This window comes from Mastacembelus armatus, chromosome 22 (assembly GCF_900324485.2).
Source record: "Mastacembelus armatus chromosome 22, fMasArm1.2, whole genome shotgun sequence".
Lineage (NCBI taxonomy): Eukaryota > Metazoa > Chordata > Actinopteri > Synbranchiformes > Mastacembelidae > Mastacembelus > Mastacembelus armatus.
Window position 1 is genome coordinate 5,055,440 of NC_046654.1, and position 20,381 is coordinate 5,075,820.

Below are 20,381 nucleotides of genomic sequence, written 5' to 3' on the forward strand. Positions count from 1 at the left end.
TGATCTGAATAACCACCCACAGGTAGGATATAATGTCAGGGGGCACAGAGAGGAACATGATAAATTTCACATACAGGAATAGTTGTGGACAGCATCTTCTTACAGCCACTTGTCACCCTGTGCTTGGTAGTACACAAGAAAAGTGACAGAAGCAATTGTGAAGAATGAAAAGACTTGAAAAAAGAAGTTAATTTTCTGCATATGTTCCCAACCCCATACAACTAGGCAAGTCCATAAAACTGAATTGTTTCAGAAAGTCACAATGTTAGAAAAGTGGAGTTTGGTTTGAAGCATCTTAGCCATAGATAAGACTTTTCACACACTGAAATCATGTATGAAAGAGAAATTCACTAATGAAACCTGGATACTCCACAATGCAAAATAAAGACCTTTGGAATATACACCCTCAATTGTGTTGTCTCCTTATTTGCAGTGAAGGAGCGAGATTTCCCACGACACTTGAAGGGGGCGTATTTGCTGGGGGCGGGGCTACGCTAATGAGGAGCCGTTGACGCTCGGAGCTTCAGTGAGCGGAGCGGGACACTTGGCTGTGAAGAGGAGACCCAGAGGACGGAGAGAGAGTGGACGCTGCTGCAGACAAAGCAAACAGATCGTTTTCAGTCGAGCCACAGAATCCCAGAATGGCTTCAAAGTGCCCCAAGTGTGACAAGACGGTATATTTCGGTAAGCGATGCCCGCTTTATTTGATCCTGCCTGCTAAAATGACCTATGGCTCATGATGGTGATTCTACTCGTTAACCAAAATATAGTTACTCCAGACAGGGGGGTGGTTCATTATGGGGCAACTTGTTTTACATCGTTATACTATGGATCCTTCATTTACAGACACCAAAGATTAGTGAAAGTCTAATGTGTCTAATCGTATTTAAGGATTTTCTGTCCCATTTATTGAAAAAAAAAATCAATTACACAGTTATAATTAAAGTATATTGAATTACATCGTTTACATAAACGAAAAATACCTATTTTTTTGAATGAAGTTCTGAATGTAGCTAACGTTACACATATACCTTGGCTACTCCTGTGTTTTGAACAGTATGTCAGTGCAGTACAGTGGTTTATGAAAAGTATTTTTATGGAGTATATTTCAAAGTAGCCTGGTATTGGCTCTATATACCTTAATATTACTTAATATTAGCTAATATTCAGATCATTCCTTATGTTAGAGATTCTTTAGGGAAAAAGTTGCTGCTGTAAATGATTCACAGAGACAAGCTGGAAAAAACTGAAACCTGGAGAAGTGAAGGGTCAAACAAACGCGAAAAAAAAAAAAAAAAAAAGCAAATATTTCAACACTGTGAGGTAAAACATGGGCTTTCTGCACTGTCTTCACAAAAGTGGATAAATAATTTATCTTATTTTGACACTGATGTGTGCCATTTTTAATTTGTTGTGTTTGGTAAACATCCAGGCTTGGCAGTTGGCTTTGGAGGCAGGGTTGCTGATGAGAGCCATTGCCAAGAGTGCAGAAATGCCATATGCTGAGATTGCACACTCACAGAGGAGCACAGCAACATCATGCTGCGTCAGTGGGTCGAAAACGTGTAAACATGCATCTTTTGCATCCCTGTAAACAAAGATGGGAAAACAAAACACCCACAAAGAGTGTTGACTCACACCTAGTCACAGTGAGCAGAATGGCACCTTGTATCCACTATAACAGATGTTTATAGTGATTGAAAGAGCAAAGCTGAAGATTACTGGAGCTTAGGTTGTGAAGATAAACATTTTAAACCTTAAACCTGATATCTAACCTTATTTGAGGGAACATGCTGCTGAACCATAAGTAATTCAGTGTTTATGTTTGGTCGCATGCTGTGAACAAAAAAAACAAAAAAAAAAAGTTCCTTAGTGCTGATCTTTTCTACACTTCACAGCACACATCAGAGCTGTCATGGGGGTCAAAATCAATTATGTGAGTGGATGGAAGTCCTCTTACATAACAGGAGCGGCAGCAAACATCACAGCTGCTGCTCATCCTCTGGGTCCTGAGAGTCACTGGCATGGAATAATATCTGCACAAATAAGATGCATTTTTCCCTCAATACAGAATTACGCTCGTCTGAGTATTCATTTGTGCGGTAGCTCTAATTCATTGCAGCGAGTGAGTCACAGCTCCTCAGTGATGGATGTTTTTTTAACCTAACATACTGAGATTCAGTCTCGAGGAGTTATTTTTAGTTGGGGTGTGTCCTGTTGGGTGGAGAGCTTTCTGGGCAGAGTCGACTGTAAAGATGACGAGGGTGATGATTAACTGCTACTGACCAGCATGGCTGGAATTTGCCATACACATAAAACTAGGGAGGATGGAGAAAGTGAAGCAAGGTGTTTATGACAAAATTAATGTTTCAGTCATTTCAAGGGAGGCTTTGAAGTCTATGGGATGGGAAAAAATTTGGTCCTGTGCTACTGCTCACAGCCTGAAACATCGCCATGATGTTAGTAGTGAATTTTAGATATTATAGAATGAGCTCAGCAGCTGCGCCTACATACAACCTACACTCAGCCGCTTAACTCTCCAGAGGCGCAAGAGATCTGATGTGAATTTTCAGATCTGTGGTGGAACAGTTAAAGCGAGAAAACAGAGGCGAATGAGGTATTAGAGAAAATTATGTTCATAATAATACCCTGCTTCTGATCTGCACCAGTACATGTGTTATTGATAGAGAAAATGATCTGTTTCCTGTCTCATTTGTGCTACCACTTTACTTGTGGTGGTGGTTTGTGCTGATCTATGAGGTATGGAGATTGGCCCACCCTGCAGTTACTCACCTGATCCTCCAGCTGGTGTTGCCCAGTATTGGATTTAGCAGGGATGGCGTTCAAACTCGACTCTCCTCTTTACTTCTGCACAAAACGTCATCTCAAATTGCAGCGGTGAGCCACAGTCTGGGTTGGAAATTCTTTTGGTTTTGGGGGAAATCTTTTTTTTTTATTATTTTCTGTTTGGGACTCAATTGACTGCTTTTTTCTATGGTGATGGCTGAATTTTAGTGCAAAGCGCAGGTTTATTTTTTCAGAAATTAAATTAAAGGGCAACAAAATGGGAAACCTTAGCTTGTTTCTGGCATTAAAAGAATGTGACCAACTCAAGTCACGGGTTGAAATCAAATTCCTATCATCCACATTGTGGTCTCGCATCTGTTAGTTCCTGTGGTACAAAGATGCCTTGAATACATGGGGGACTACTGGCCAATATGTGACCGGGCCCAGTGGAAATACATTTGTGTGTGATAGAGTCCGTGGCTCACTAAGTCTCTAACTACAAACCCAAATTCAGTGATCCAACTCTTGTGCATGATGTCTTTATGCAGTTAAGTGAATAAATGATAACTTAATGGGAACCAGTGGGGCCTTGCTATGAGTTTCTCTGTTTAATTCAGCAGTTCCTCTCACTTGGCTATCTTTCCTCTTTTTCAGTCGCTTGGTGTTGCCTCAGGCCCTGAATTCCCCTTCCCCTGATTTTTTTTTTTTTAACTACGAGGACTGAGGGAAATGGGGTGAGATAGATCGCCTTTATTTAAACGGAGACTCCCAAAGTGCCTCATGCATTATAATGAGAAACGACATCTCTATTCACACAAGGCTCTTTCTGTCTCTTTGCACGTTTGTCCTCCCAGTGAGGTAGAATACCTTGGTCCTGTCTGCCTGATGAGGACCAGAGCACTGTTTCCCACACCTCTTTTTTTAATCTCACTTTTACCCTGAACATCCACACAATACCCCTTTTTCCTCTCCTCTTTCCTGTCAACACTAGAGTACCCTGTTTTCCACTTGGCTGCCCAGCAGGCTGTGTGAATGTGCCTTGTCTGTTATGTAACATAATTTCTTGAGTCGTTGCCTTCTGCTTGGTGCCATTGCATAACGTGCCAGCTACTGTGCGGCAGTCAATGGGGGTTCTTTTTCCCTGCTTTTTTGAGGCACAAATATGATCCCCCTAATGGAGATGGCATTAAGCTTGGTGCTGAAAGTCAGGTTGCTCTCCCCCCAGCACAGGTGAACTCCTCCACCTTCCAGCGATGTGACCTGTTACACAACAGTGCAGAGGAACAGAGTTACTGTTCATCCAAATGATTTGCATGGTACATGTTACAAATCTTCACATTTTCATTATCCAAAGCCCATTTCTGATTTAGTTTTCTGCCCTCACTAAATATGTAGGTAAGCAGTGAGCTAGACACATTTCCAATAAATGCTACAGACTGGCTTTTAAGATTTTTACCAGAAATGTCCTTGATAAAATACACACACAAAAATCACCAAATCACACTAGAAACTAAACCAGATTACAAATCAGAAAAAGGTTAGACAGAATTGTGGCAAATGTATATATTTATAAAGAAAGCAGAAAACCATTGCAGTTGTGTGAGGTAGAGTGTAGACTGAAAAACACAAAATCTCAAATTGCAGCTAACTGGGATGGAACACGACTGAATTGTGAACACTTAAAATGTTAATTTCCTAACCTGGCATCCCTGTCCTCTGCAGTATGTTCTGCTGTGCTTGAGCTTTTTGAGCTTGAGTAGAGAAGCATAAATACAGGAATTCGGAGATCACACGGAAAGACACAAATTCACCTGAGGTGAAGACATGAATCCAATCCAATCCATAAAAGTTTTTAACTGGAGTGTATTTGGACTTGTCCTCTGGCTTTGTGCCTCTATAAACAGAGACAGGACGAAAAAGGAGAAAGTCTGGTGAAAAATGAAAAAAATGTTCATGCCAAGTTCTGAGTGAGCTGATATATGAACACACACATATTCAGTTCTGTTATTTTATAGTTAACAACGTCAGTTGATCTGCTGTTTGTGGCAAAGATTATAGTTGGAGCACACCTTAACTGTCAAATTAGTCACATAGTCGCTTGTGCCAGGAAGACACAAGGATCACCAGTGATTATAGACACTACAACAAAGTCATTCATCTAGTTAGTATAGAGCATTCAACATTAAATTAACAGTTATGTACAATGTGGTATAACCAACACATCAGCCTCAGACAGCTGGGCTGTGTCTGAAATTTCTCCCAAACTGCTCCCCACAGACACAAAGTAGTTGACTCTAGTGAGCAGTAAATTTCAAATGCTTAATCATTGTAATTTTGTGTCATTGCTGTCAGCTGTTACAGCTCCTCAGTGGTAATCTATAAAATATCACACAGTACTCAGATGATTTCACTCAAAGGAGTCGAGCACAGCTACATTTTATGCCTCTGTCATATGACACATCAAGGGCTGATTATCCAATTATACCACAGGCTAGATCAGAAATCACAGTTCTACTGATACAGTCCTGCTTCCTCTTTGAAGACATGGTCCACTATGTAGTGGACCATGTCAAGCCTTGCAGACTAGAGCTTTTTGAACTCATTTTAGCCAGGCCACGGTGTCCTGACCATTTAGAGCAGCGATGTGGATCAGAGTTAGCAGGCTCAGGGATTTAGGGTGGGCAACCAAGTCACTGAGCCAGGCACTGTGGAGCAGTCTGACCAACTCAGACAGGATGTGAGTTAACTGCAGCCCATTTACGTCAGCCAGCAGGATTCATAAGATCAGCCTCCTTTTTTTCAGAGAGAGAGGGAGGGTGGGGAGAAGGGAGAAAGCCTGGGGAGGAAACCTCGCCTTGGTCGAGGCGACAGACGACCTCCAGAGCTAAGTTTTGCCACAGGGTTGCATCAGCCACAGGGAGAGACGGATCCAAATATGTGTTTCCTAGAGGCTTTTTAGCATCAGTCTCTACCCGGCATGGACACAGTGAGCACAACAGGGAGCTGCACGCAGACACTGGCCCTGAACAAATCAATTCTAATGCACAGCACGCCACTGTTGAGGTCAACTCACTTAGTTTGCACAGAGCCAACAGAAGACAATCCTTTGCAACTACTGCTTTTCATTAAGTTTGTACACTTTACTTAAAGAATTTCAAAAATGTACTAAGGAAACACAGACAGACTCCTTCAAAGTCACTTCCTTTTGGTGAATTGAACACCCCTGTTGTGCTGCCAAAGTGAATGGCCATTGTCTTTAAATTAAACTGAAGTTCAGTAAAAGTCCTTGAGGGTGTTTGTACACCAGACAGCAGAATAACTCTCTGCAGAGAAGGAAACATGTTGCTTGTTTTTTCCTTCCTTCTGTTTTTGAGATACAACCAGACATTTTTTGTATTAAATGCACCTCCCAGCCAGTCAGTCAGGTGTGTGGTGGTTATTAGGACATGCAGTTATTACACTGCAATGAGAAAATCCAAAAAGCAAAGCACCTGCGTGGACTCATGTGCCACTGATGGAATGGAATGAGAAACAGTGTGGATAGTGGACAGCGTGTATGACTGTGTGTGTGTTTTAGTATAAGTGTGTTTTGGGCGAGTTGATTGTAGGAAAAACTGAACAGATGGGTCCACGTTACCCGAGGGTGCAACAGAATCGAATCCAGCCAACCATGATTTGGACATATTTACAATAACACTGGTTACATCATGAACATTATGAAGACTTAAGAGCTTAATTTTGTGCAAAAATGTTCATAACATTTGTTTAAAATCCAATGAGTTATCATCAGCCTCAGACAACTGAGAATATAGCTATAAACTACATTATTGCAGAGCAACAAGGCCTTGGATGGCTGCTTCTTTAAATCCTGTTAGATTTTATCTAGTTGTAGAGACGAGCTCCTGCAGCGCATGGTGTCCTCTGCTTTGTCAACCGCATTTGATTTCTCCCCTCTGCACCCTGATCGAATTATTGAGCGATAAGAGAGCACCCATATGAGATTTCAGAGCCCAACCCTTTGGCCGACATTCTTAGGCCCATTGCATGCTGGGAGTTCAGCTGTGTAAATGTCGTTCAGTACTACTTGTACTAGTGCTTGTTCATCTGTCATAACTTGAAAAAGACAAAGGACAAATGTCGTCCTGACCCAGGGTGAAAAATCATCCACTCTGGTGTTTGGGTGCAGCTGCAACCTTAATTGGGTCATTTGGAGAAATGGTCCATTAATGTTTTCCCTCTCAAGAGCCCTTGTTAAAGTTCTGTTGCTTAATGTTCTTTCCAATTACAGTGTGTTTTTCGACCATTTGCCGTAGGCCTGCTCAGGCTCAGTGACTGTCTAATTGGTTTCACTCTTAAAATGATCTGAAATGTAGGTGCATCATGTAACAGAAGAAACAAAATAAATTGAATTATAGGTTGTTTAAGTTCTCCGATGCCTCTCTCCTTGCAAAGAGAACCGATTCTGCAATATCAGCAGTAATTTGTTTTAAATTGATGTTAAATTGTTGTCTTTATCTTTCTAATTAGTTTCTAATTAGTCACCTTAAGACTCAAATTTCTCCAGAAAGTTCGCTTTAATTAATAACCTCTTTTCAGCAGAGAACATGCCTTCCCTATTGAATGCTTTGTTTTATGGACATATCGTGAATGCCACTGGAACAGTAGAAAGGCAAAATTTCTCAGAAATTAATGTGACCAGGTGAGAAACTGCGTTCTCATTACTCATAGTCTGTTACATAGGTTCAAAGCACTCTATGACTTTATTTACATCATAGTTGAATTCAGTGTATAAGGTCTAAATATGTCTCAACATTAAATTTTAAGCATGAAGCAGAAAAAAAAAATCACATGCTTTTGAGTTTTGAGTGGCATAAAGTGCTGCGTTTTAGTTGACGTGTCTCCTTAATTTCATGACATGTAAAGTCAGTAATAATTTTAATGTTAATGTAATGTTTTTAAATTCCATTTTGTTTTCCTTGAGCCTATTTTGTAATTTCCTGGCTCAGCTGTGCTGCTGGGTGGAGCGCCCTTGTGTTTGCTGTGCACAGTTTTGTCATTCGTTTCTATATGAAAATGCACTTATTTCTGTTCACATCACATTTTGTTACTAACACAAGCACGTACAGAAATTTATGTGGCTTAAGCAACTGTGCTTTGCTTTGTTTATGTTGATTGATACTCATTGACAGTGACACCAAGCAGCTGCCAACACTGAGACTGAATCAGTGAGAAGAGGAGTCAGCAGCAGGCTGTCTCTATGATTTAGCCCATATTGACAATGCAATCAGAGGCTGACCACAGACTGAAGAGCTTAAACCAGGAATTCACAAATGAAGTTAAGCAGCTTACAGTGATGCAGGTATCATATGGTTATAGCGATGACCTCTGACCAGGACTCTGTTTCTGTATTTCTTATCTTTTTGCCTGGAGATCAGTGTTCCTGCAGGATCATCACCTGCTTGTCAAATCAATATTTCATACTTCGAATACAGAAATAACCAAAACTGTTCTAGCCTTGGGAGAAAATTCCATCACGCCCACAGTAAATAATGTATACACAGGTACATGTTTTTCCCTTTAACAATAAAGTCAGACATCTGGGCCTGTTAAAGTCATTTGTTGTGGGAGCTCATTTTATCTCCAATGAATGGAGCTAATCAATGGGTGCTTCAGAAGAGAGTGTCAATTCTTCTGCATCTCTGAATTTTACCATGTATTTACTGAAATGTATTGCAGTTACATAGTTTTGCCTGGAATATTGTTTGTCTCAGATGATAACTCATATTCTGACATATCTCGTGATCAGTTTAGTTTCTAAAGTAAAGTTCTCTGCCCTTTTTCCTGAAAGGTTCTTCATAACGTTTGAGGCAAGGTTTCCCAGGTCTACTATTAAACACAGAGCAACATACTATATTATTCAAATTGTGGGAGAATGTGAAATGTGCTGCAAAATACACAAAATCACAGGGAAGCCTTAGTTTTGGGTGTTTGAGGGTGAGGAAAATAGCAGGTTGCCTTGAGAGAGAACAGACTGGCTAAAGGGATTTGGCACATCCTCATCAGTGTTGACAATGTAAATGTGAATTTCCGGAGAGACTTCCTGTGAATAGGAGCTGTTGTGTTTACACAAGTGGGTGCATTTACCCTCACATTGTTGCTGTAACGAGGCAGGGGAAGATGTGGTGGCATTTGTGTCCATACGATAACCATTTCAGGATAGTGTGAACGGTCTCTCTTTGGGTTGGTAGTGCAGTCATTACATCATTTTAATTATCTGCTTTCTTTTTTTTATTTTAGATTTTTTCTATTTTGCATCTATGCCAAATCTCAACCCGGATACATACTTTCAAGCTTTATCGCAGCAGTTGAGGATATATGAAACATAATAAGGATGGAGGCTGGATGAGAGCTGCGGGTATAAACATGTGGGCCAGATGCAGTTCTCATCCACCTCCCCCACACTATAACTCCTACAACACATAATGGAGACAGAAAGGCTCACCCCCGTTACAGTCATAACTGCCATTTAAAATAGGGAGCTGTTAAACAAGCACTTTATTACTATGCACAGACACATCCACATAAACAAGGACATACTAGTCCCTGACGTCTGTTTGCATTCATATCTTGACTTGTCAAATCTGTTTGGAGGTATGTCTACGGATGGGTCAGTCAATAACAGATATACACAACACTGAGAACACCCTACCAGGGATTCTGTACTCCATTAATGCAGTCTATTTTTAACACTGTAGGGGTGTCAGGAGGGTTATGGGTATGCTGAGATTTAGGAGGAAATAAAACACAAACACTCTCGGAGCAGAAGGTTTAGCCCTGCTGGTTTCTTTAAAACTCTCTTCAAACGTAGTCTGAGGTGTTAAAAGGTTTGCAGTGTTTTTCCAGTTTAAGAGAAGCTAGAGTGATTTGTTGTGTTAATCTCTGCAGCAGTTGGTGTGTAAGCTGTAACAGCATCTGCACGAAACAGCAAATTACAGGTTTAGATAGAAATGTGACGAACATACAAGCGTTTAGCTTCAGCTCTGGTGCTTTCTGGAGGTTTTGTGGCCATCTTGAGGTTTAGTATTAGAGGAGATTATTGAGTTAGAGTGATTTATTGCATACTTTTTAGTCTGAATAACAGTATCTGTATAACAGTGATTTAACACTTCTGGCCAAGTCAGCATTCCTCTGGTCTTGTTTGTTGATGTACCCCCCCCCCCCCCCCCCACCCCACACTCACCTTTCACCCCACACCCCATCCTCAGCTACTCTCCAGGGCCTTGTTGTTGGCCATTTGTCTTCTTGTTTAACTGACAAGGAGAACTGACAGTGAAACCAATTGGAGAGTAAACAAAAACCTAGGCAGAGAGGGTAGTCACATCTCCTACGACGTTAAAGCAAAGACTGAGGAATGGTTTTGAAGCCTCCTGGTTTGGTGCGACTTTGTGGTATTGTATGTATGTGCCTACCTGCCTGAAGGTTTGTTCTGTCCTGACATGACATTAATGCAGGAATTTGACAGCATTTCCATTAACAGGTTATGTACAGGCAGGAAAGCTGCTAAAGAGAGGAAGAACAGGAGGAAGCAATCGTCTATATGTCTGCATATAAGGTGTATTTTTGTCTTTATGCCTGAGGATATATAGGAAACAGACTCCAGCATCCGGTTAGTCGTGCCCTGCCTTGATAAGAGAAGGTGTTTCCTCTGCTGCCTGCACGACTCCTTGGGACCCATTGTGTGGAAGCAGCAGAGATTTATTATTGGAAAAGGTATAATAGGGCTTGTTTGGGGGGTTGGTCATTCTAGCAGACTGGAAACAAGGGGGTGGAAATGGGGTTGAGGGGTTGTCTAGAGGAGTAGTGTACTGTAAACTGGGGATTGGGTGTGTGTGTTTGAAGAGTGGTAACACAAAGGATCTGGGTTAGATGTGGCCACCCCCCGCTGCTCCAGCTGCACTGAGACTCACGCCACTGGCTGCCTGTCCCACACTGACATCATCACAGGATCCTGTGTAGTACACAGACATTCCCAGTATCCCCACCCGCCATTTAAAACAATCACTCAGTTGGCATGATGACAAGATTTCTATTGAGGCGCAGCGTTATCAGTGTTAATCATTATTGTGTAGAGTGAAGCAGTGAGGGGACGTCATTCCTCTTTGTGACAAGTGATTGAACAGCACATTATAACACATACAAAGCCCAACACAAGTGATGGAGAAAATAAAGGCTGTTGTTCAAGACTACTGCTGCTTTATGTGAGTGTTTGTACTCAACCCCCGTCCTTATGTCTATGTCTTTTGTTTTTCATGTGTAGCTGAGAAGGTGTCATCACTGGGGAAAGACTGGCACAAGTTGTGCCTCAAGTGTGACCGCTGCAACAAGCTTCTGAACGCTGGAGGCCACGCTGAGGTCAGTACAACACTACTAGTAACAGTATGGTAGTCACAGGACAAATTGGAGGGGTTGTGAGATGTTTACAGAGGAACTCTGCCAATTTCTCTACTGCAGAAAAGTTGTGAAAAATACTTTTATGTACCTAAAATATATTTTCTTAATGCAAAATCTGACAGTTAATAAAGCAGTTTGTTCCACAGGGAGCTGCACAAGGTTTGAAAATCGCCTCAAGTGAGATTGTTTATGTCTGATTTTTTTTTTTAATGATCCCCACAATAGCACAAATGTCTGTCCTGTCTATGCCAAAAACAAAACAAACAAAACAAAAACACAAAGCTTTGTTTGAAGATGCCACGTGCCAAAAAGGATGGAAAATACTCAATAAAATGATTCATCAAATTAGTTTGGACTAATCATGTCAACACTTTTGATCCAAGTAAGAAACTGCACTTTTAGCTCCTCCAAATGCACTTTGGCAGGTTTGTCATTGAAAGGGAGAAAGCATTGCCTGTATTTACAATGAGGTTAAACTGTGAACATTTAAAGGAAACAACAAATGGTTGGAGCACTGAAATGTCTCCTAATTTTTTATATATATATATATATATATATATATATATATATATATATATGTGTGTGTGTGTGTGTGTATGGAACATATCACTAATACTGAGGTACTGTAGGAGTTTATTTTGCATTAAGGCCATTCATACTAATATATAGTATAGTATACTATATACTATACCACTGACAACATATTATGTTGTCAGTGCTTTATTTCAGCTTATGTTGTTTTTTCTTTCTTCACAAATTATCAGTATAGTAATGCTGATCTCACAAGTTCAAAAGCCAACAAACTCTTCCATAGTTTCATGGTTCATTGACTTTATTGTGAAATCCAACAATAGGAAGCCAGTGCTTCCTGTTTATGTATTGACTTATTGACATACTTTCTCTAAAGTGAATCCTGACTTAAAACAGCTGTTATTTATAAAAAATGATAAATTGCTACACACAATGTTGCCATGATGACAGCATGTAAGCTCCGATACATATCATGGCACACATGTAATGTTCATCAGTACAAAGGGAGGACACAGTATCACAGTAGAAAAGGGTCTTTTCAAATTCTTTACTGGGTTATTTCATTTCACAGATGGGAAACTGCATGTGCATGTTCTATTTTTCTGCCAGGTTGTATCGGTCAATATAGTTCGCCCTTGTGGGAATTTTAATCCCCTTAGTATTAGAGGATGAGCTGTTTCAGATCCTTTTCCTCTGTTAAATAATCGGAGCACAACACGTCTAATCGATGCCCCCAATTGTGACCCCTTGAAAAACTACTGCTCACTATCGGCCTCCTTCACCCTGAGGATTTTTTATCATGTCCCTTTTTCCTGTGCCCTCACTGATCCAGCCACCGATTCAATTTTCACCCTCTCGCCCTCTTTACATGTGTGAATATCTCACATAAACAGACTTTTCTGGGTCTACTGCATCTTTCCTCTGAAGAGAAGGATATGATCTCAGCATTTTTGTACACAAAATCAAATTCCCTGCAGACCCCAAAGGATGCTGCTCATGCCGTTTAATCTCTGTGTGATTACAGCATTGTAGTCACAAAGTCTTTCTGGGGGCTGCTCTCTCACTCTGGCAGCCCTATGTCCCCTTATCCTGCTCCATCCTCTATCTCCATGGACAGCATCCAAATCCTGGCCGGGCTACAGGGCCATGCCATAAACCTGCCTTCTGTCGTCGAAAAACTTGATGCTTGATCATCATGGAAACATAGTGAGGCAGAGGGACATTACGTATTAAAAAAAAAAAAGAGAGAAAAATCTAAAAGGACTGTGATTTTGTTGTGAAGGGGAGGAAGGATCTCAGGCTCGGTATGCAGGAGGTTATGAACTCAGAGCAACACTGACTGCTTCTTAAAAACTGTTGACCCAAATAATGCCTAACTGATAGTACCCAGTTACCACAATGTGCCTCCAAAAAAAAAAAAAAAAAAAAAAAAAAAAAAAAATTCACACCCCTCCATCTGAGAAACAGAACAAAAAATTCTTGGTACATTTTTGAATTACATTATAGTTACGTCTTTTTGGCATTTAAGGCTGAAATGCGCAGTTTACCCTGTAATCTATGTTCATTGATATACTGATATTTAAAGAATCTGCACAATTTCAAATGGAGGTAAATTCTGTTGAATTGAATTAAAACACAACGCAACTCAACCATTTATGTCATTAGTGGCGACTGTGCCCTGCAGCCTCAAGCAGAAATGAGGAGCAAACTACACAGCTCACTTCCTGTGAGGACATACTGAGATATTGCTTGATATTGTGGGTCCCAAGCTAAAAAAGACAGAACCACTGTCCACAGAACATTTATAGTGCCACACAATAGCATCTCTATCTGTTCCCCAGCTAAGACATGCAATGACTTCCAATAAGTCTGTAAATACTAGAAGTGAAAAGTAGAACAAAGCAGCCAGAGGTTGAAAGTGAATTCATGCTAATTCTGGTGTCGAATCATATGATGTTCATGTAATGGGTGATGGAGACTAAAACTGAGGATGAGGAAGGTGGGCAGGTAAAGAAAGAAAAGAAAGAAGAACATATTCAGAATATAGATTTCAGGATCAGGATGTGGGAAGAGAGTGGGCTGTGCAGCAGTGATGGATAATCCATTTTCAGGTCTGCCCTGTCTCTTGACGTTTCACATTCAGAGACACGGGGATACTTTACAGCAGACTGTAAGCGACTACTCAGTTCTCTTGACAATGGAGGCCTGTGTGTCCTGTCCTGAGAAAGTCATCAGTTTTTAGTCACTGCTCAGCGTCCAAAGCTTCATGGGTCTCACCAGTGTCAAACAGGAAGTGTGAACAGAGTGCATGGCTACTTTAACAGTAGCTGATCCTCTGGTTAATGCATTTTTAATGGTGAGGGAGCCACATTTTTTTTGCTGCACCCTCTTCTGAGGGAAAGGTGGCTCATGTGGCCAAAGCAGAAGGGATCATGGGTAAAATCTTTTGTTTAACTTCTAGTCTTTTCATGCCACCCAGGGCCTGGAATTCATGCCCACTGCATTTGGTCATCTATGGGCATTGGGCTCTGGACCAGTGGCCACTCTGGCCCTTAGCCCTGATCCCCTACCCAAGTTGGTCACATGCTCCCACAATAACCACCACATTCCCAGCATGCATCAGTAACGGACCATCTATGTCTTAGACTGGGTTTTCTGGCAGACGGTCATGGGTGTGCAGACACACAGGCTGCGCTGAAGCGTGGTGCTCAATTCATTAACACAGTCCTGTTTCTTGGATACTGTGAGGAACCTGTGACAATGACATCATTATTAGGCAGCTGTGATATGGAAAAAGGTTCAAATCCATTCCTGGACACCTTCTCTGCCTTCACATCTTACCACAAAAAAAGATCAAAACCAAAATATATGATGTCAGGACAATGTGTGAAAAATGTGACTTATCATGGATGTTATTATATAATTTTCCATTCTGCGTCATCAAACGATTTTAACCTTAAATGTCAGTTGAGTCATTTCGTTTTTATCCGTATGTCTTAGTGTTTTTCTGTCTCTCCCACAGCACGATGGAAGGCCCTACTGCCACAAACCATGCTATGCTGCCCTCTTTGGGCCAAAAGGTGAAGTAGTTTTACTCAGCTCAGACTATTTTGGGATCACATGTATGACATGAAACCAGCATAAACTATATTCATGACAAAATCCAGACAACACAAAAGGAGACTAGAATGAATGAAAGCTAAAACAAATACATAAATATTTAATGTATTAAATGTTAGTAAACAAATGACCTTTTTATTTGAAAAATGTATTATTTATACAGTTTTTATTGTATTATTTATACCTTTCTACAAAAAGGTAGTTAAATATGTATTCATTTGAGCTTTTTCTTTATTCAAATATTTACTTATTTCTATGTTTGTTTGTATGTTAATTTCATTATTTTTCTGCTTTCCTTTATTTTTTAGGTGTGAACATCGGTGGAGCAGGCTCTTATGTCTATGATACTCCGGCCAACAATAACTCATCTCCCACTGCTGTGGATTCAGCACCCAAAGCTGAAGAGAAGCGGGTGTATGCACCCAAGGCACCATCAAAAGGTAAATTAGAAATACAGCAATAAGTATTATTTGGAAAATAAAGCTGCTCTGTGTTTTTCTCCCTAAGATTTTGGCATTTTCAAGAAGTTGTAGGTCAGAATGAAAGCTGACTCGATAAGAACATCAACACACAAAGTCTCTTGAGGGGGCTCTCTCAGCCATGTTCGATTTCTCGGGATAGAAAACAAAAATGTAAAAACAAAATCATGCCAATCTATGTTTTTGCCACTTTATCTCTGATGTGTAGCTTTCTGTTAGTTCCCAGGTAGTGGCCATTTTCCACCCACTTGGTTCTTAAAGCCCCCCATTTAGGATTTTCTTTGCTTTCTGGATCTGAATGTCAATGTATGGAATGAAATTCTTGAAGACCTTACTAGATGCCATGAGATCTTTGTAATTCATTAAAACATTTTATTTATTCAAATGATAACAATGTGAAATATATGAAAGCACTTAATATAATTTATATTATGTATAACACTACTACATTTAAATCTGCCTGCCACAACCTTCAGTCAGTAATTGACAGACAGAAAATCTGCTTAGTAATTGGCTCAATTTTATTTAATGTCCACATTATTAATGCATTAAATTTCACACGTAGCTTGAAAGATTAATGATCATTTATTTAACCATATTCCCTCTCCTTCCAGCATTATAATGTGTGTGTTATGTGTCGACAGCTGGCAGCATCACCACTTTTTCCGGAGAGGCCAACCTGTGTCCCCGTTGCAACAAGAAGGTGTATTTTGGTAGGTACAATAGTTCCACCCTTCCAGGAAGCAGGAGTGAGGAAAAATGTTTAAGTGTGAACCTGCTAAATGTTTCTCACAGGTGTGTTTTATGTGCATGTGTCTTTTAAGCTGAGAAGGTGACATCGCTGGGTAAGGACTGGCATCGACCCTGCCTGCGCTGTGAGAGGTGCGGCAAGACTCTATCTGCTGGCGGCCACGCAGAGGTGAGAGAAAGAGGTGTTGGGGGGGGGGGGATTTCCACTAATTAAATCACACAAACATACAGTGTTGGGAAGAACTTCATTGAGCATAACATTAGTAATCTTTACCTTTGTGTTTTCTTTCTTTCAGCATGGCGGCCAGCCCTACTGCCACAAACCATGTTATGCTGTTCTTTTCGGGCCCAAAGGTAACCGCTAGGGGGTGCTGTCAACCCACCAATTATCAACTGCACTTGAAACTGAGTGTCTTATGTTGATCCATGCTGCACACAGTGCACAAAAAGTGTTAACTCAGCAGTCATAATATTGTATTGACAGTAGCCATATGTTTTGCAGCCTCTCTTCCTCATGTTCTACATGCTCTTGCCCTCTTTCTGACCCTCTGACCCACTTCTGTCCCTGTGGTTTTTCCAGGTGTGAACACTGGTGGTGTGGGCAGCTACATCTATGACAAGGAGCCCAGTGCAGTGACCCAGCCTTGAACCTCTGTCCCCTCAGCCTCACCCCTCTTCTCAACTTAACACTGACCATCAGCCACAGTATTATTCGTAGCCTTTTTTCTTTCCCTCACTTGTGTGTTCATACCTGAGACGATCGGCCTTCTGCTCCAGCTCATTTTCTCCTTTACTCTGACCCACTCCCAGCAGCCCGGGATCAGATTCACTCATATATACAACACGTCTAGTGCAGCATTTGTTATGTTTGCTCCAGGAAGTCTCTCTGCACAACCACATCGAGCATTCCCACGACTGACTCACATTCTTTGGGTAATTCCAACATTTCTTTTCCATGTACACACAAATGTACGTGTACTCAAATTAAATGTCACTATAGAAAATATTTATTTATCTTATATTTTAATTTTGCACCAAGAGAACAGCGTAAAGATGTTTTGACATGATGTATGTTTAAAAACAGATGAGAGGAAAAGTGACTCTCAGGTGTGGAAGGATGCATTGTGGGTAGAGAGAAGTGCAATGTGTTGAAAGCCAGAGGAATTTCCCCTCAGAGGCGTCTGATGTTCAGGAGCACATTGCCAGTAAAATTCATCTATATATAACAAATGCCATATTTACAGTTAGACTGCCTATCAACAGTCCTTATGTAATAGAAGTGATTTTGTTTTTTAAAAACAGTCTGAACATATTGTAAAATCATGGATCTCTTCAACATCCAGAAGGCTGTACTGAGACTTTTTACTTATGTTTTATGTCACAATCTGGTCTATAAAATGTGTTGAAAACACAAACATCTGATTTTTACATAATACTATTTTTCAAAGTGAGGCAGAATGTGGGTGAAATTATGGGTTGGGAGGGCTGTGATTTGCCAAGGGAGAAACATGTATTTATTTCTTTTAAATTTCATTGGGCATTGTGCTACTACCCTTTATGAGGCTGATTATGAAGGAGGTAAAATGAGATGATGTAAGCTGTATAGTTCTCTGCGATCAAGACTTTTATTGTTATTTTGAATAAATAACCCTGCTGTTATTTTCTAAGAGGTGATGCGCTATTTGAAGTATTCTATTTTTTGCCATTAGCAGAAAATAGTAGTGTAGCTTGAGACAGAGATAAGAATGTGCATTCTAGTATAATTGTATGACTGTTACTGTTTGTTTATTACTTGTTGTACATTGTAGGGCTTTAGACACTGCAGGACTCACTGTAGAACTGAAACACTGCACTTCAGCCCTGCTGCATTTGTCTTTTTAATCCCTCAAATAAATATTTCAGTCCTTATCTGCGTTACTTCAATTATTTATCCTTCTGTCTTTGAATTGCAATAAGGAAACACAGCACATGGTGTAAGTTTAAGGTTATAAATGATCTTTTTTCAAGATCTGTCTACATGAAAAGTAAGAATTCATAACCAGCATCAACAGAGTGGCACTGAAGATGAATTAATCTCTCAACCACTCTCAGTCAAACCTATCTTTAATATAAAATGCTTCAAATAATGATGCTTGTTATATGTTGTCCACAGGCTCTCAGAATAAGCAGTAAAAATAACTAACCCGATCTGTGCACAATATACAGACACATTTTAGAAAAATATCCTATGTACAAATTTGTAGCTGCTCTGGTCAACAAGACAAGAATGAATGTATGAAGCCACAAACGTTAGATGTTACAAAAGCAGAGCAAGTGCGCTCAGCCAGCTTTCCCTGAATGAATCACTGGGTTAAGTAAACTTATTTACTGGCACAACTGTAGTGAATCATGATTTACGGTGCAGAAAAACATTATTAAATAACCTGTGCAACATGTAGGTAAACTTAGAGGTTATACAAAATCAGGTGTAAACTCCTGAAAACTGAGTGTAAAACTATTTTCTAAAGATGTCAGAGGGTGTTAGTGAGGTAACACTTGACTCATATCCAAACATGATAACTGATAGCAGGAAAAATGCACGGCTTCACCTTACTGCACAGTTTCAGCCTCACAGCATTGCTGAAATACCAGTATGTACAGCATTGCTGCTGCATTCACTCGCTCTCATGCAGGCTGCACAGTTACACAATGTCAACAATTTAGTCAAAAAAATCTAAATATGAGCTACCATATTTCACACGTTTAGTCATTTTCAGTTACATCGTGAAAACATCTTTGTACAGTTGTACTGGACCACACCCAGGAAACTGTGTTTGCCTGGATACCAAACAGATGTCAATATATATGGAGCCACCGCCTACATGTGAACTCTTTGTTTTCAGATCAGTGATGACTGACTTGCACGCAGGTTGGACTGACTGTGACCTTGTGATGAGAAGTGCATAATAAAACATCTGTGGCAGACAAAATTAGGTACACAGGCCTCCATAGCATTCAGCAAATAAAGCAGTTCTACATTGGAAGTGTCAGATATAATATATTTATGTAATGTCGTTCATAACTGGTTTTCCAGTTAGGGGATATTAATTTCTCCTTGTGTCTGTCTTTGCTTTTGGAACATTGCCTCTTATTGAGGAGAGCAAGACGTGTCTCATATCATAAAACAGTATTTCCACCAGCTACAGTTATTCCCTAAATAGATCTTACATACTGACCAGTGAACGTTCCATGGACTTAACCCATTGAACAGATGTCCAAATGCTTCAGTGAAGTGACCAAGGGGTCATGCTAATGGAACAAGGATAAGACTCTGGGGATCCCTCTGTCACTTTCCCTGGCAGTCTGATCCTGCAAATTTAAAACGTGCTTCACATGACCAAAAATAGTGATTTAAGTTTGCCTGTGTTATATGTATAGAATTTAGTGCAGACAAACACTGTTGGATGCTAGCTGGTGAAGAGTCAGACAATCTCCTCAGGACTTGGTAGAGACCAAAAACCGAGCGAAAAGCCTGAATATTGGACTTAACATTCATCAGATGGTTAGAAACATGACTCTAAATGAGAGATAATGTTGTTCTGTCACTGCTGGATGTGTAAATAAGCTACTGTTCATATCAACTTGGTAGATGGTACTAAGTATATGAAGCTCATGACTTACAGTTACACTGGAGAGATAAATCAAACATAAATGTCAACTCTCCATCAGGTTGTCAAAATCATTTCCTTTTGCAGATTATCTGAAATGCATTTATAATTTGTGCTAAATGTGGATGGAAACTTGCCTACTAACCTGCCAAAATGAACACATATAATAAAATATAATACACTGACTTGAATTCAATTTTAGATCTTAGACAAAGCATCTCTCAATGGAAACGACCAAAACTGTTATATTCACATGAAATATTATGTACATGTAAAATCCCTTCTCTTACAATAAGAAGTTGATGAAAAATAGAGTTTCAGGGCCTTTACAGACATTGTGTGACTATTCTAGCAGGCACTGGGTGTAACACATGAAAATATTTTTATAACACCCAGTTCTTAGAAGCCAGGTGTCTGATTTTGACGCTATAAAGCAGCTGTACTGATCTCCCTGGATCTCAACCATGTTAGATTAACAGCTCGAGTCAGATGGGCGCCAGACTTGTCTGTAATCAATGCTTTGTTTCCCATGTAGTTAAGCAGGCTGGATGAATTACTGAGGCTCCTTTTGGTAATTAGATTTCATAACACTTATTAATCTACAGTGATTATATAA

At 40.2% G+C, this 20,381-nt stretch overlaps 1 protein-coding gene across 1 annotated transcript; it reads left to right on the top strand.

Moving 5' to 3' along the window:
• The first annotated feature begins 539 nt into the window (after positions 1–539).
• On the top strand, positions 540–18,026 carry crip2 (cysteine-rich protein 2). Its single transcript, XM_026308026.1, has 8 exons — positions 540–684; positions 11,105–11,199; positions 14,792–14,849; positions 15,198–15,329; positions 16,013–16,081; positions 16,193–16,287; positions 16,415–16,472; positions 16,699–18,026. The coding sequence occupies exons 1-8, from the start codon at positions 642–644 to the stop codon at positions 16,764–16,766; spliced, it is 618 nt and encodes a 205-aa protein (XP_026163811.1). The 5' UTR covers positions 540–641; the 3' UTR covers positions 16,767–18,026.
• Positions 18,027–20,381: the final 2,355 nt, after the last annotated feature.